We start from the raw sequence: 18,030 nt of genomic DNA, 5'->3' as shown, positions 1-18,030 counted from the left end.
CAGTTTCAGGGCACAGATAGATCTTTTATCGAGGATAAAGTAAAATGGGATAGAAGAATGTTGGGGTGGATGATTACCACGGTCTCATTTCAAATCCCCTTCTTCCAAAGGTTCCCTAAAAGAAGAGCTTTCTGTCCATGAACAAAAGGGCCAGATACAGCCACTGATTCAGAGACTTCCATATAGTTAGCAAAGAAGACAGGCACAAAGAGGGTAGTGTGGTACGGATGGCAAGTATGCTTTGGAGTCCAGTTGCCTTGGTTTGGATCAGAGCCTCACCACTTTGTAGTTAGTAACTTGGGCCCAATTTTGTTTTCCCACCTGTACAATGGAGATAATAACACCAATCATTGAGACTGACACATAACAAATGTTCAACAAGTGTCCATTCCTTTCTTCTTATGGACGTTTACATTTCTACATGCACCTTTTGCCCATTGCTGATGTTGCGCACGTGTGCACACACACACACACACACACACACGTACATTAATATTTTATTTATGAGGATTTCATTAAGAGTCTCAATATTAGAGATCCGCAGTTGCCATGGTCTAAGTTCCAGCAACCACAGTTCAGCAAAGAGCATAAAAGAAACGTAAAGTTTATAGTAATTTGTTTGCTTGTTTGAAAAAAAAAAATGGGCCATTCTGTATAAATTACTTTTTCAATTAATTTATCATGACCCTACAAGAATCAGCAATGGGGAAATTTTGAAAGTTATTATGAAGAAAAATGAAAAAAAGAGTTTAATGACTATACTTGTATATAAAGTAACAAAAACCTTGTTGGTGGTTCATTAACCAAAAACGCCCAACTTCCATTCATTGGTAAATAATAAATCCTTTAGAGAAGACATTTATCACTATTGTTATTTTTTTACCACCTCAGAGAAAATAACAACCTAGCAAGAAGGAGAGGAAAAACCACACCAATAAATGACTTCTATATTCCTTTTTTTAAAAATATGGGCCTTTTCATAGTTTTTGCTCAACCTTTTTTTCTTATTTTTTTCTAAAGCCCTATCTATGTTTAGTCACAAATCACCCCGGCAGCCATGAAAACTGAACATCCTGAGCTGCTCCAACCAGGGAAAGTGTCACTAGGATCTGACAGAATAACAAATCAAAGGAGCCCACTCAGCTAAACGTTACTCCCTTTCTCCTTTAGAAGTTGTTATGGCAATAGTCCTCCAGCCTCCAGAAAACTCAGCTTTTTGATGCCTGGGACACTTTCTTTAATGGCTTAGCCCACGTCAAAGACCAGACCTTTTCAACCCCTTGTCTCCCAATGCTGATGCCTTTCAAAGCAGCCTCATTTGGCCCTTCTGGTTAAAAGGGATTGTGGGGAGTTGCAAAGGCCAGAGTTCTACCTCCTCCGAGTCAGCACTTCGAAATTGGCTGTGGAAATGCCTCAAGTAGAGTAAATGGCCATGGAATGAAAGAAGTGTCAGTTCCCATAGACCCTTACTAATGTGAGTATGTGTGAGTCTGCCTTTTTCAAAGTGTCTGGCTAAACAGAATAAACAAGGCATTAATTTGTTTGGACTACTAGGGTATCAGGGCTGATCCTCCAAGTAGTACAAATGACACTCAGTATTTTCTGCCTGCTTCCTCTATTCCAGGCACGGCCCTAATGAATTTAGGGGCATTACTTCATTTAATCCTCCCAACAAGCCTATAAAGAAAATATTATTTCCTCTTTTACAGATGAAAGAATTGGCATAAAGAGTAAGTAACTCTTTCAAGGTCACATGAGTGAACGCAGAGTTCAAAGCAAGGTTTGTCTGATTCTAAAGTATATCTTCATAATAAAATGACACTCTGGCAGATTAAAATGGTAAATGGCAAACCCATTTACTCAATCAGGTAGTCCAGAAAGCTCGATCAAGTAGTATAGAATGCAATTTCAGTAGACAATATGTAGCTCCCTGTGTAGCTATTACAAGAACAAGTCAATGTTGATCTTGGTCTGAAGAAGTGTGTTCTGGACAGAAACAAAATACAATCTGCTGACCAATAATATTTCACGCTGCCAAAATAACTTTTCTTCCAATCGCAAATACAAGTATAGTCTGAGAATGTGTTATAATCCATCATTTTATAATTAGAGCACTGTGATCACCTAGGGATGAATTTTAGCACTTTCAGGAGATAGTCATGTCTCACTTGATGACAGAGATATATTATAAGAAATGTGTCATAGGGTAATTTCATCCTTTTGCAAACATCATAGAGTGTACTTACATAAACGTAGATGGTGTAGCTTACTACCTATATGGTATAGCCTATTGCTCCTAGGCTACAAACCTGTACAGCATGTCAATTTACTAAATATTGTGGGCAACTATAACACAAAGGCAAGTATTTGTGTATCTAAACATGTCTAAATGTAAACCAGGTACAATAAAAATAAACTATTATATTCTTATGGGACCATTGTATATGCAGTCGATGGCCCATCATTGACAGAAATGTTATGGAATACATGGCTGTAATTGCAAGTTAAAAGAGAAATACAACATAAGTAAAGGAATCTCTAATTGTGTAAATTCAAATTTCCACTATAAGGTGCAGAAGATGATTTTTTGAAGGAGGATATCTTTTCAAGGCCCGAAAATCAAATTCTGCACATTGCTTCCTGGTCCTTCTTAATGTTAGGTAAAACTGCCCTCCATTTATGTAAAAACAACGCTGATGTCCCTACTTTTAGTGAGCAAGCACACTGTCAGCCACTTTGAATCTCAAATTTCTGAGAAAGGGAATGCTAATAATTCAAATACTAGATTCACAGAAAGAATAACTCCCAGAAGAACACATTAGTTAAGATAAAGATACGTATGGTAGACTGAAGCTTGAAAAGTGCTAAAAAGCAGGCTTGACTAGAAAAAGAAATAGGCCTGTCCAAACAGTAAGCGAATCACTTACTCATCCATGCATTCACTTATCCCTTCTTTCGACAAGTAATTGTTAAGCCACAGCTAAGCACCGAGGACAATAGAGACATAGCAGTGAGAGAGAGAAAGCCCCTGACCTTGGGAAGATTACCTTCTGGTGGGATAGACGGACGTAAATGCATCAATATACGGCATGGCACCAGTTACTGGGTGGGGAGAGAGAGAGATGGACGAGGAGAGATATTTCTATGCCATGATGAGAGAAATCCTCAGAATCCTGAATAAAATGAAGGAGTGAGAATAAGGATAGATAGACAAGTGGTGTTCTAGGCAGAGAAAAGAGCAGCCTGTCCAAAGGAGGCAGAGTGCCCAGCACTTTCTAGAAACAGTATAAGTCAGTATGGTGAAGGCAGGTGCGGCAAGGAGAGAATAGCAGAGATAGGACCATAAAGTGTAGTCAAGAGCCACACTATGAAGAAACTTGTAGGCCAGAGCAGGGGTCCCTAACACCTGAGCCACAGATCAGTACTGGTCAGTGGCCTGTTAGGAACTAGGCCTCACAGGAGGAGGTGAGCAGCAGGTGGGCAAGTGAAGCTTCATCTGTTTTTACAGCTGCTCCCCATCACTCACAGTCACCTGAGCTCCGCCTCCTATTTGATCAGCGGTAGCATTAGATTCTCATAGAAGTGTGAACTCTATTGTGAACTGCACAAGAGAGGGATCTAGGCTATGTGCTCCTTATGAGAATCTAGTGCCTGATGAACCATTACTGTCTCCCATCACCTCCCCAAAATGGGACTGTTTAGCGGAAGGAAAATAAGCTCACGGCTTCCACTGATTCTACATTATGATAAGTCATGTAATTATTTCATTATATGTTATAATTTGATAATAATAGAAATAATGTACAAAATAAATAAATGTGATGCACTTGAATCATCCTGAAACCATCCCCCTGCCCCAGTCTGTGGAAAAAATATCTTCCATAAAACTGGTCCCTGGTATCAAAAAGCTTGGTGATCACTGAGCCAGAGGATAGCTTGTGAGTGTTATTCCAAATATGCTGGAAAAGCGTTGGACAATTTTGGGAAGAATGGTAACATGATGATGTGATTTAAATACTGGAGTAAGAATAGGCTGTGGGAGCCAGGGAGGTGGAAGAAATGATATATTTGGAGGTCTTTGCCAGTCTAGGAGAAAGGATGGTGGCTTCTGCTGCTGCGGTCATAATGAATGTAGTGCAAAGAGATCAGATTCGGGATATATTCCGAAGGTGGGGACAACCTTCTAATGGATTAGACCTGGAATGAGAGAGAGAGGAGTGATGGATGATTCCAAATTTGTTTTTGATCCACGTATTAGCAGCAAATTTCCTGGTACTGAAATCTTAGGCAAGACAGCTCAGGGAAGAGAACAAAATCCCAAATATTAAAGAAACCATGTATTATAACTGTGAAATTTCATTTTTCTTCATTGACCTCCTAGCATCGGTCTTCTGAACTTTTTTCCCTATGTCTTATACTCATTGCCCAATTTCTCTGTATTTAGTCTATAATTTAAGTCTGTTCAGGAAATGGTTCATGAGTATATCTGCATGAGTAGAAACAGGTAAGGTTTAATATGTTATCATTCTCAAGAGGTAGATGCAGCTTAAAATGACAAATCAAAATTAATAAAAAAGAAAAAACAGTCTTCTGTAACTGGAAATACACGTCCTCATAAAGAGATACAGGACGTAGACTTTGGATTAGGAAAGCTGAGTCTGGGCCTTTGAATTAAACAACTCAAGTAGCTAGCTTAAATTCCTGAGAGTGATGTTGTCCCACATAAGGAATCCCAAAATTAAAATATTCTCTAAATTGAGGGAGGAAAAGGGGACAAAAGGAAGAAGGAATGTATTGCTGTGAAGCAATAGATAGGGGCATCCTAAATTAGCAAAACCAAAATTAGAAAAGTAGGCACATTTAAGTAACTATTCTTAGAATCAGCACCATCACAGCTTTACGGCTACCTCTGTCCTTTGAAATCTCAGCTTTATCACTTTCATAAAGGCTTGGAATTGCTTTAAAATGTCAGTTTCTTTTCTTATTCTTCTAAAGGCTTAGATTTAAAGCAGAACAACACAAAATAGAATTTTAAGTGATTTAATGATGACAGATTGAAAGAATAATTGCATTAGTTAATGGTCATGTTTTGACTGAGCACATATAGTTTTGCAAACATTCTTGGAATTGAAACCCTAGTGCAAGGTATTCAGATTAAATGCACGTGTATATTAAAAATCAGTGTACTGCAGCATGACTAATTTATGACAATGTCTGTTGTCCTTTTAAAGCCGTCAATGCATTTAGAAAAGAATTAACTTGTCATTTGTTGCTGAACAGAAGACCAAAATAAAGGGAACTGATCAAGCTTTATAGATTTTACGCTCTAGTAATTTTTTATTGGATAAGGTGGGACTATTGATTATGGAAAGCTACTCTAAAGCGCAAAGCTCTTTGCTCTTCAGCAGATGACTTTGCCGGTCAAACTCCACACATGTATTATTAATAGACTTCTATCACCATACACAGCACTTAGCAGTACATTAACTTTCTTACACTAACTGGGGAGCAAATCTTCGATCCAGGAGATCTTAAAGTGGCACAATGGAGACTCATGAAACAATACCTCAGTAATAGACAAACCTAATAAAAAGGCAAGAGTGTCCTATTGAAACAATTCCAGATTGTTTGAAAACCATTGTTTCTTTTCTAAAACAGATTATCTGGAGGCTCCAGGTCATGACTCTCTACTCCTTTTTTTTTTTTTTTTTTTAATACTTTAAAGTTCTAGGATACATGTGCAGAACACGCAGGTTTGTTACATAGGTATATATGTGCCATGGTGGTTCTCTATTATAGGATTGCTTGTCAATTTTGCACATGGATTTTGTATCCTGAGATTTGCTGAAGTTGCTAATCAGCTTAAGGAGATTTTGGGCTGAGATAATGGGGTTTTCTAAATATACAATCATGTCATCTGCAAAGAGAGACAATTTGACTTCCTCTCTTCCTAGTTGAATATCCTTTATTTCTTTCTCTTGCCTGATTGCCCTGGCCAGAACTTCCAATACCATGTTAAATAAGAGTGATGAGAGAGGGCATCCTTGTCTTGTGCCAGTTTTCAAAGGGGGTGCTTCCAGCTTTTCCCATTCAGTACATTATTGGCTGTGGGTTTGTCACAAATAGCTCATACTATTTTGAGATACATTTCATCAATACCTAGTTTATTGAGAGTTTTTAGCATGAAGTGGTGTTGAATTTTATCAAAGCCCTTTTCTGCATCTATCAAGATTATCATGTGGTTTTGTCATTGGTTCTGTTTATGTGAAGGATTATGTTTGTTGATTTTGTACATTGAACCAGCCTTGCATCCCAGGGATGAAGCTGACTTGATTGTGGTGAATAAACTTTTTGATGGCCAGCTGGATTCCATTTGCCATTATTTCATTGAGTATTTTCAGATCAATGTTCATCAGGGATATTGGACAGAAATATTCTTTTTTTGTTGTGTCACTGCCAGGTTTTGTATCAGAACGTATATTCTGTTGATTTGGGGTGGAGAGTTCTGTAGATGTCTATTAGGTCTGCTTAGTCCAGAGCTGAGTTCAAGTCCTGAATATCCTTGTTAATTTTATGTCTCATTGATCTAATATTTTTAATGGGTTGTTAAAGTCTCTCACTATTACTGCGTGGGAGTCTAATCTTTTTGTAGGTCTCTACGTACTTGCTTTATGAATCTCGCTGCTTTTGTTTTTGGTTGCACATATATTTAGGATAGTTAGGTCATTTTGTTGCATTGATCCCTTTACCATTATGTAATGCCCTTATTTGTCCTTTTTGATCTTTGTTGGTTTAAAGCCTGTTTTACTAGAGACTAGGATTGCAACCCCTGCTTTTTTTTGCTTTCCATTTGCTTGATAAGTCTTCCTCCATACCTCTATTTTGAGCCTACGTGTGTCTTTGCACATGAGATGAGTCTCCTGAATATAGCACACTGATGGGTCTTGACTCTTCATCCAATTTGCCAATCTGTGTCCTTTAATTGGGGCATTTAGCCCTTTTACATTTAAGGTTAATATTGTTATGTACGAATTTGATCCTGTCATTATGATGCTAGCCAGTTATTTTGCCCATTAGTTGATGCAGTTTCTTCATAGTGTTGATGGTCTTTACCATTTGGTATGTTTTTGCAGTGGCTTGTACTGGTTTTTCCTTTCCATATTTAGTGCTTCCTTCAGGAGCTCTTGTAAGGTAGGCCTGGTGGTGACAAAATTTCTCAGCATTTGCTTGTCTGTAAAGGATTTTATTTCTCCTTCACTTATGAAGCTTAGTTTGGCTGGATATGAAATTCTGGATTGAAAATTCTTTTATTTACAAATGTTGAATATTGGCCCCCACTCTCTTCTGGCTTGCAGGGTTTCTGAAGAGAAACTCACTGTTAGTCTGATAGGCTTTCCTTTGTAGTAACCAGACCTTTCTCTCTGGCTGTCCTTAACATTTTTTCCTTCATTTCAACCTTGGTGAATCTGACAATTATGTATCTTGGGGTTGCTCTTCTCGAGGAATATCTTTGTGGTATTCTCTGTATTTTTCGAATTTGAATGTTGGGCTGTCTTGCTATGTTAGGAAAGTTCTTGATAATATCCTGAAGAGTATTTTCCAACTTGGTTCATTCTCCCCGCTGCTTTCAGATACATCAATCAAACATAGGTTTGGTCTTTTCACATAGTTCCACATTTCTTGGAGGCTTTGTTTGTTCCTTTTTATTCTTTTTTCTGTAATCTTGTCTTAACACTTTATTTCATGAAGTTGATCTTCAATCTCTAACAGCCTTTCTTCTGCTTGATCAATTCACCTATTGATACTTGTATATGCTTCATAAAGTTCTTGTGCTGTATTTTTCAGCTCCATCAGGCTACATATATTCTTCTCTAAATTGGTTATTATAGTTAGCAATTTCTGTAACATTTTTTTAAGGTTCTTAGCTTCCTTACATTGAGTTAGAACATGTTCCTGTGGCTCAGAGGAGTTTGTTATTACCCACCTTCTGAAGCCTACTTCTGTCAACCTGTCAAACTCATTATCTGTCCAGTTTTGTTCCCTTCCCTTACTGGCAAGGAGTTGTGAACTGTTGGAGTAGAAGCAGCATTCTGGGTTTTGGAATTTTTAGCCTTTTTGTGCTCGTTTTTCCTCATCTTCATGGATTTATCTACCTTTGGTCTTCGATGTTGGTGACTTTCTGATGGGGTTGTTGTGTGAACTTTTTTTGTTGATGTTGATGATATTCCTGTCTGTTTGTTCATTTTCCTTCTAACAGTGAGGTCGTTCTGCTGCAGGTCTGCTGGAGTTTGCTGGAGACCCACTCCAGACCCTGTTTGCCTGTATCACCAGTGGAGGCTGCAGAACAGCAAAGATTATTGCCTGTGCCTTCCTCTGGAAGCTTCATCCAAGAGGGGCACTCACCAGATGCTGCTGGATCTCTCCTATATGAGGTGTCTGTCGACCCCTGCTGGGAAATATCTCCAAGTCAGGAGGCATGGTGTTCAGGGACCCACTTGAGGAGGCAGTCTATCCCTTAGTAGAGCTTGAGCGCTGTGCTGGGAGGTAGGCTGCTCTCTTCAGAATCAGCAGGCAGGAATGTTTAAGTCTGCTGAAGCTGTGCCCATAGCTGTGCCTTCTCCCAGGTGCTCTGTCCCAGAGAAATAGGAGTTTTATTTATAAGCCCTTGGCTGGGGCTGCTGCCTTTCTTTCAGAGATGCCCTGCCCAAAGAGGAGAAATCTAAAGAGGCATTCTGGCTATAGCAGTTTTGCTGGCTACAGGTGGACTCTGCCCAATTTGAACTTCCCAGCAGCTTGGTTTATACTGTGAGGGGAAAACTGCTTACTCAAGCCTCAGTTATGCCAGATGCCTCCCCTCCCACCAAACTCAAGTGTCCCAGGTTGACTTCAGACTGCTGTGCTGGCAGTGAGAATTTCAAGCCAGTGGATCTTATCCTGCTGGGCTCCATGGGGTTAGGATCCACTGAGCTAGACCACTTGGCTATCTAGCTTCAGCCCCCTTTCCAGAGGATTGAACAGTTTGATCTTGCTGGCATTCCAGGTGGCACTGGGGTATTTAAAAAAAAAAAAAAAAAAAAACTCCTGCAGCTAGCTCTGCTTCTAAATTGCTGGAGAAAAGCTGCTTAATTTAAATAGTTTTTGAAAAGCTTCCTTAGAGAATCTGTTAATTTATTTGGCAATCCTTTATTAAATACCTACTATGTGAAGAGTGTTAGATGCTGTAACAGAAAATCAGTAGGAAGCCAGGCATGGTGGCTCACACCTGTAATCCCAGGATGTTGGGAGGTCAAGGCAGGTGGATCACTTGAGGTCAGAAGTTTGAGATCAGCCTGGACAACATGACAAAACCTCATCCCCACCAAAAATACAATAATTAGCCAGGTGTGGTGGCACATGCCTGTAATCCCAGCTAGTTGGGAGGCTGAGGTGGGATAATCACTTGAACCCAGGAAGTAGAGATTACAGTGAGCTGAGATCATGCCACTCCACTCCAGCCTGGGAGACAGAGTGAGACTCTATCTCAAAACAAACAAAAACAACAACAAGAAAATCAATGGGAGAAGATTTAGAAGATGTAACAGGTGATGTGTGTGCTAGAAAGAAAACTTTGACAAATTCAGACTATGATCTGATTCCTCACCTTTTTTGAAGTAACTCTTATAACCAACGACAACAGAGATTTTTTTTTTTTATATGGAAAGCTGGACACAATATCAGCAGGATTGTGGGACTGTGGCAAGTTCCCTGGGTTCTTCCTTGTCTTGAGTAGATGTCTTTTTTTTACCTTGGTGAGGCCAATTTCAGCTGTTCTTTATTTTAAAATACCTTTGAGTCTGTCACTTACTATATAATAAACGTAAGCATGGAATAAAGTGTTGAGTGTATAATACTGTTCTGGAGCTACCCCACACTTTAGCCTTCATTCACCTATTCCTTCAATATTTAGTGAGCATTTACTATGATCCAGGTACTTTTCTAGGTGCTACTCTTTCTAAGGAAAGGGAAAATAAAAACCAAAATAGTCCTATCCATACGTCTGAGATGATGGGTTGGAACATTACTAAACACTCCTATAGGACACAATTATCATGTTCTGGGCAGTCTATTAGGTTGCTGAAAAAGTAATTGCAGTTTTGCCATTACTTTCAGCGGCAAAAACTGCAACTACTTTTGCAGTAACCTAATAGTTTTGAAATAGTATATCAAACAAGATTCTTAAGACAAATAATAACTGAACACAGACTAGAAGTTTTCTGTTTTATGAATTCTCCAGTGATTAACACAGTGAAGGCCAAAGCAGGTTTTGAACAAACATCACTTCACAACACAGCACTCTGTTTCAATAGGCAAAGGAAGCAAATGACCAAGCCAAGTTTCATCTACTGTCCTTTTTCTTGGTGCTATCCCTGGCTTCAATATTCATCTAAAAACCCATCAACTAATACCCAGAGTTTTCTCAAGGAAAAATGAATTAGGTCTAGAAAATCTAAAATTAGGTCCAGTGCCTCAAAAAGATGTTAGGGAAAACCAGACTGGTCTCAGGGGTTTGTTTCACAAGCAAATCAAAGTGGTGTGCAGGGTGCCCAGATAGATATCTCAGCATAAATTTGCACAGACAGACTTCTTTAAAGGATCTCTAGTTTACATATAATAAGGAAAAATTAATACATGCCAGAAACAAGCAGGATGAAATAAAAGAGCCCATGTATTCAGTGCCAGACCAGAGTATTGGAACGATATTTTACACTTTGGCTTTTCTGTGTAGTAATATCACACAAACTATGCAATACTCTCAGCTGTGCAGCTTCTGCCTTGAGATTTTCTTAAGAGTTTTACTTGGCATTGGTCACTGTCACCATTTAATAGTGTTATCTTACATTCGATTTCATACGCTAAATGATCATTTAAGAGACAGAAGAGCCATTTTCGTATAAAAACTGTTCCCTCCCCGTGGGGTGGTAGGAGTTGCTGGTAGGTCATCTGAGGTGTCGCTTCTAAGAAAGATGTTTGCAGCTGATTTTTTTTTTTCCAATATTCTTGTGTGTTACAGTGTCTTTCACCAGAATGGGGCTCTCTGTTAAAGCACAAGAGATCTTGAATCATAGCTGCTCTAGAATCAGGTTGTGTCTCAGCTCTCTGATCTGAAGCATTTACACTATTACAGCTCTATGCTCTTTGTCTTTCTTTACCCCATCTACTAAATGGTGCTGCCTCATCCTGCAGTGTTAGAATGCGTTTTGCCTTCACCTTAGTTGAGGTCTAGGATATAATATTTTAAATGTTAGGACACAGCAAAGTGCGCAAGTGCCAAGGTATCTTAAACGATTCCTCCCTCATCATGTTTGGGGGACATAGAATAATATGACACCTAAGATCATGATGCCCAATAACAGGGGACAACCACACACCAAAAGCCGAGGTAGCAACCGACGAGCACATTTATCCTCTCTCTCTCGTCCATTCCCCACTCATAGAATACACTGCCAGTGTTTAATGACATGCTGGAGGTTGGGGAGGTCCATAAAATTACAAATACACTGGAGAAAGAGGTTTCCTGGGGTCTATGTTAGTCAAAAACTACAACTTTGCATTTTTTTTTTTTTTGAGATGGAGTTTTACTTTGTTGCCCAGGCTGGAGTACAATGGCGTGATCTCAGCTCACTGCAACCTCTGCCTCCCGGGTTCAAGCGATTCTCCTGCCTCAGCCTCCTGAGTAGCTGGAATTACAGGCACCTGCCAACATGTCCAGCAAGTGTTTTTGTATTTTTCGTAGAGACGGGGTTTCACCATGTTGGTCAAGCTGGTCTTGAGCTCATGACCTCAGGTGATCCATCTGCCTTAGCCTCCCAAAGTGCTGGGATTACAGGCGTGAGCCACCATGCCCAGCCAAAAACTACAACTTTGAAACAAACTTAAGGCTATGCAATGCTAACCTTCATGTAGTTCTAAAATTTCGCAAGATAGCATAACATGAACTGGTCTCTGTCTCCTTTCAAGTTAAATTAGTTGCTCCAAAGCAACTACTTGATAGTGTGATGGCCCCAGGGAATACTTCTTTAAAATCTCCTCTTAGTTACAATTCCCTTCATGGAGTCATGCCTTAGGGATGGCCACTCATAGTGTTCAGTATGAAATGCTGGACAGTGGAGCCGGGCTAGTGAGGCTCCACTATCTACAGTGGTATACCACTTCTACCTATACCTTGTTCTTGAAATATTTTTCCCCTAATTTCCTGAGTGGATAATTTATTTCCTTCCTTTGATTTTCCCACCCCCTCAAATCCTGCTTATTTAAATGATGCTTCTCTAGGGACACTGTTTAATTTCATCACCTATGCCGACCCCTCATTGCAGCATTCCAAGCCTCTAGCTTTACCTTACTTTAATGTTTTACTGTTTCCATAGCTCTTCCACCAAGTGTACAGTTTACTTTATATTGTTTATTTGGTGTATTTTTACTAAAATTTAGGTTCCAGTGGGTGAGGGAAGTTTGTCTGTTGTGTGCTTTGAGGTATCTCAAATGCTTAACATAGTGCTTGGCATATAGCAAAGGCTTAATTTGTATTTGTTGAATTAATAAATACATCCCCCGTAGCAAAGATAGTGGAAGGGTAAAAGTCAAACAGTATTCTAAAATAATTTTTAAAACACTATTAAGAATCACAAAAGCATGCATTTACCACCTGGGGAGAAAAAAAGGTGATTAACTTGCTTGATGCATATGACTTGCTTATGAGTTCTGGGAAAGGAAACATGAGAATTTCTGTTTCCTAATAGATTTTCATTTTCCTTTCCCTTGTTAACAATGAATTTTAATTACTGATATAAAACCAGAAACAAAAGTTAGTACACAGCCTTTATGCCTTCTTGTGGTAGAGGCCACAGCCCAGATTTCAGACAAACAAGAATGTCAGCTTATGTTTAGTTGCTGTTGCTTATTTTCCTTCCAACAACCAAGTAGAATCATTAGTTACAAAATTCTCCCTATGGAACACTGGTTGGTTGGTATTTCAGTTAATTCTCCAATACTCCTATTTCCTACAGCTTCACCGTTTTAAAAGTGTGTGTGTGTGTGTGTGTGTGTGTGTGTGTGTGTGTGAAACTCAGCAACATTTTCAAACGGTAGAACTAGTAGGCCAGTCTCATTACCAGCGAAGTTTGTCAGCCTCTATTTTCAGACACTAAGGTTCTACCAAATGAAGATCAATACAGAAACTCATCTTGGGTACATCCTGAATTACTACTTTCCACATTATCTTGTTGAAAAAAATAATATGGTATCCACAAATGCATGTATATTAGTAGGTATACCCTTATCTTAGTGTATGTCTTCACTGTGCCTATCATGACAGTCAGTATGATATAATGGAAAGAATACTGGCTTCAGAGTTGAGTGAATTTGTGCTTGAATCTTAATGCCAATTTACATCTCCTTTCACTTTCAAAAATGTTCCATTTGGGTGATAAGCTCTATGTCACTCTAAATATTATTTATATGTACCTAGTTAATTTATAACTCTGCTCTAATTATTGGCCAACAGTAGTTACCTTATAAACGGCAGGCACTGCTTAACAAATATAGATGTAGTTCAGCATTCTGAGCATCACCAGCAAGGTACCATTCTGACTCTAATAGAACTGTAATAGTTATTAACAAAGAAAATGAAAAGTTGACTATAAATCAGAAAATCTTTGAAACTATCAGGAAGAGAACATTAGCTATCCCACGAAAAGAATGAAGGATAGAGGCATGAATGTCAAGGTCATCATTAAGTCCGAATTTTATTCCTGCCTGCATACCATTGAGAAGTCATCTGAAGTAAACCTCCAAAGGGAAATAAGAATTCCAAATTATCTAGAAGAAATATGTTTCTACCCCATGAAATTATTATTGTATACTAAGGAAAAGAGATACTATCTTTCTAAAGGAAACAAACACACCTGCAAATAGCAATAATAGTGATCATCCATCTTGCAGTGCCTCCTATGTGCTAAGGGCCTGGCATTTCACATGCCTGGTCTTCAGCCTTTCAAGCCTGCCACACAGGCAGTATTATCAGACACATTCTACTGAAAAGAGAAAGGTTTTGGAAAAGCTGTACATCTTGTCCAAGATCACACTGCTAGTAAGCAATAGAGATACAATTTTAAACTACGTATTTCAATGTTCAAAAGGACAGAGATCTCAGAGTTATGCCATTTTCAAGCTTCCGTTTTACTCCAAAATTAGTGTTTTGAAAGACTCAACACAACACCATGAGGAAAGGTTCTGTGAGGCTGAGAGTTCATGGTAAAGAGGCATATACTGCATCTACATCTTCTGCATTTGAGGTAAGGAATGATACAAATCTAAGGGGTCATTTAAGTGAAAAATGAACAATAAGTATATAAAGAACTGCATTCAATTAACACTGGTTCCAACTGGGAAGTGGGGATGTGAGTGGCTAAGAGTTCTGACAACAAAAACCTGCCTTTCTGATGCACACCTCATGTCAGGTTTCAGGAAGAGCCAGGCTGCAGCCCACCACTAGCACCTGTTGGGTTGGTAACCCATGCCCTACACACATCACCAAATGACTAATTCATACCAAAAAAACCTCTATTTTTTCTATTTTAATTTTTTTCTGAGGAAATGATTCTCTAGACATAGAAGTTACAATAAACTATTAGAAAAATGCCTATCTTAAATAGCTACAGATTTAACAAATACAGTTCAGAGCAGCTGTTCAGCAGGCAATACCACAAATCCATCCCTAACAGACTTCTGTCTGTTATCAAACTGGGCCCACTATGAGCCAACAACCTAAAGGAAAACACGCTGCAGGCCTTTACCCAGGTCTATAGAGCCACACAAAATATAACCAATATCAAGATGTTAAAATGTAGGCCAGGCACGGCGTGGTGGCTCATGCCTGCAATCCCAGCGCTTTGAGAAGCTGAGATGGGAGTATCGCCCAAGCCCAGGAGTTTGAGACCAGCCTGGGCAACATAGTGAAACATCATCTCTATATCATATATATATATATATATATATATACACACACACTTTCATTACTGTTAACATTCCTACATATATGTGTGTGTGTATGTGTGTGTATATGAATATGTATACATATTATATATATATATATATACATATATATATATAAGGTTCTGCCTATAGACCTAGCTACTCAAGAGGCTGAGGTGAGAGGATTGCTTGTGCCCTGGAGGTGGAGGCTGAAGTGAGCCGTAATTATACCACTGCACTCCCCCCCCTGCAAAAGGGGGAGAGTTTTTTTTTTAAAAAAAAAAAAAAATACTGATCAATGGCTCACAGGGTGCCCAGTTTGATAACAGACAGAAGTCTGTTAGCAATGGATTTGTGGTATTTCCTGTTGAACAGCTGCCCTGAACTATATCTGTTAAATCTGTAGCTATTCAAGATAGGCATTTTTCTTTTAGTTTCTTGAACTTCTATGACTAGAGGATCATTTTCCCAGCAAAAAATAAAATGAGGAAAAAATAGTTCTTTGTATGAATAAGTCATCTGGTGATGTGTGATGGGTATGGGTTACCAACCAAACATATATTCATTTACCATTAGTATATGACAAACTCTTTCTCAAATATTCTGTGGCTCCCTAGGGACTCTGGAATTGAAGAATGCCACATAGCGGCATAAGATTTGAAAACGGAACTAAGTTAGAATCAGGGTACTATCACCCATTACTTACATACCTTTAGAAATTATTTAATCTCTCTGAACATTAGTAGCTTTATTTGCAAAACAGAGATGTCATGAATGGCCTCCTAGGTTGCTATGAGAATTAAGTGTGTTGTATCGGGTAGTAATAACTACCGAGCATTTACTATGTGTCAAACGCAGGATGAAGTAAGTACTGCTGGTACACTAAGGCACTCTAACTAAATAACCTGATGAAATTCACATAATTAGAAAGTCACAGAAACAGGACTTCAGCCCAAGGAGTCAGCACCATAGCCCATGATCTTAACCCACTCTGCTATACTACCAACCATGGAACTTGTATACTGAGTGAAAGCTTAGTAAATATGAGTCACAGCTACTTTCATTACTGTTAACATTCCTATAACATTAAATGAGGTTATATATTAAAACACTTACACTAAAGAAAGCATAATACCTGGGACATTGCTGCAGAAGTTCTCCTTCAACAATGCAGGCCTCTTTCTCAAGAAGTTCAGGGCACTCCTTTCCACCTCCAATAGCAATGTGCTTCACGTTCCGGCTCCTGCTCCTAAATCCTGGCAAGAGACTCCCTGAACGGCACGTCTTGGAGCAGGGGGTCCAGGAGGACCACTCAGAGGTTTCACAGTCTTGGGGCATGATGCAGGACTGAACAGTCGATGGGAAGGACTCTCGCATGCAAAGCCTGAAAAAAACAGAAGTAGAAAACAAGAGGCCATATATTAATGGATGCAACTAATATTATAAAGTGCCTACTCTGAGAAAAAAAAAAAACAACTCTGAAATTTAGTTTAAGCATTTAATAGAAAGATTTATAAAAAATTTTAGAGACATCATGAAAAAATATTGAAGAACATAACATTTGAAGAATATTTCTTCTGAAACAATGAAGCTGCGTAACTATAGCAAGACACACATGTAAGATGGGTCCACCTTTATCAGTATTATGAGAATAATGAGTCCTTCTAGGCTGCTTTTTTTTCCCCCGAGACAGAATCTTGCTCTGTCGCCCAGGCTGGAGTGCAGTGATACAACCTCCGCCTCCCCGGTTCAAGTGATTCTCTTGCCTCAGCCTCCCAAGTAGCTGAGACTACAGGAACATGCCCAGCTAATTTCTGTATTTTTAGTATGATGAGGTTTTACCATGTTGGCCAAGCTGGTCTCAAACTCCTGACCTCAAATGATCTACCCACCTTGGTCTCCCAAAGTGCTGGGATTACAGGTGTGAGCCACTGCACCCAGCTCTTCTAGGCTGCTTTCACCCATGATGTTAGCCTACTATTACCACGGATTGACTGGTTTTCAGGTGTCATAACTGTGCTGCACTTCACAGATAACTTTCTCACAACAAGCTCATGAGTTTACATTTTATTATACCCACTTTGTAGATAGATAATAAATTTAGGCTCGGAAAGGCTAAATAATTTGTACAGTATCAAAAAAGGTAAATGTAAACTTTAGAATATTCATCTATCCATTTGTAAATGTGGGGATTTTTTAAATGTGCCTGTTACGTTTCCCGTTTCCCCACATTGTTAGGCTTTGAGCATCTAGTTCCTGATCTGCAAAATGTGTGTGTGATCTAGTACCAACAGTCTAATTAGGAAACAGGTAAATAAATAAAAAGATAAGAGAATGTGATAATGTGACCAGCTCAACATAAAAGCATTTGTAATGATGAGGAGAAACACTGATGAGGCAGTGACGAACCCCAGGTAAGGCAGAAGGGTGCTCAAAGAGGACATGTGAGCTACATTTTTAAAAGATTAACGGGAGCTTCTCAGGCACAGAGGAAACGGTCTTCTAAGTCAACACAGTAGCCTATTCAAAGGCTTGAAATTACACCTTGTGGGGACAGGAACCAGTGGTATATTGGAGCTAACTCTACTGGCTCACAAGAACCAACTGCTAAATTTTCAGGAATTAGCAAGCCAATTGACTCCCTGTAAGCTTTAAACTGGCCAAGATCAAGTATTTACACTACAGAAATTGGCAAATGCTACAAATCAAGCCCCTTCTCCCAGACCTCTAAGAACTGATTTTTAAACATTTGTAAGCACATCACTGGGGAAACCATTTGTTCTGCTGAAGCATAAAGTGCGAGGAGGATTGTGGATAGATACAAGGTATGAAGGTTCTTCAAAACATGGTCTGGAAGGGCTTCCTGTCATGAGCTAAGAAATTTGGCTAATTAGGCATTAAATGATTTCAAGTGGAGGGAAATCGGATTCATACTGGAATATTTCAAATAATAATTGACATTCTGTTCCTATTGTCCCTTGTTATTAGTTCTTTTATTCAGTCAAAGGCAACTAATACTTT

At 39.1% G+C, this 18,030-nt stretch overlaps 1 protein-coding gene across 2 annotated transcripts in view; it reads right to left on the bottom strand.

Annotated features, from left to right (window-relative positions):
* The window catches only part of THSD7B (thrombospondin type 1 domain containing 7B), an 835,144-nt gene that overhangs the window by 513,023 nt on the left and 304,091 nt on the right, over positions 1–18,030 (bottom strand). For both annotated transcript variants that reach the window (XM_032286329.1, XM_032286330.1), the window contains exon 4: positions 16,145–16,393. In XM_032286329.1, the coding sequence (XP_032142220.1) occupies positions 16,145–16,393 (249 nt within the window). The remainder of the gene's footprint in view (positions 1–16,144; positions 16,394–18,030) is intronic.

Source organism: Sapajus apella, unplaced genomic scaffold (genome assembly GCF_009761245.1).
Source record: "Sapajus apella isolate SASKATOON/1434 unplaced genomic scaffold, GSC_monkey_1.0 scaffold18, whole genome shotgun sequence".
NCBI lineage: Eukaryota > Metazoa > Chordata > Mammalia > Primates > Cebidae > Sapajus > Sapajus apella.
The sequence above is the reverse complement of the archived record's forward strand: the minus strand, read 5'-3'. Positions and strand labels throughout refer to the sequence as shown.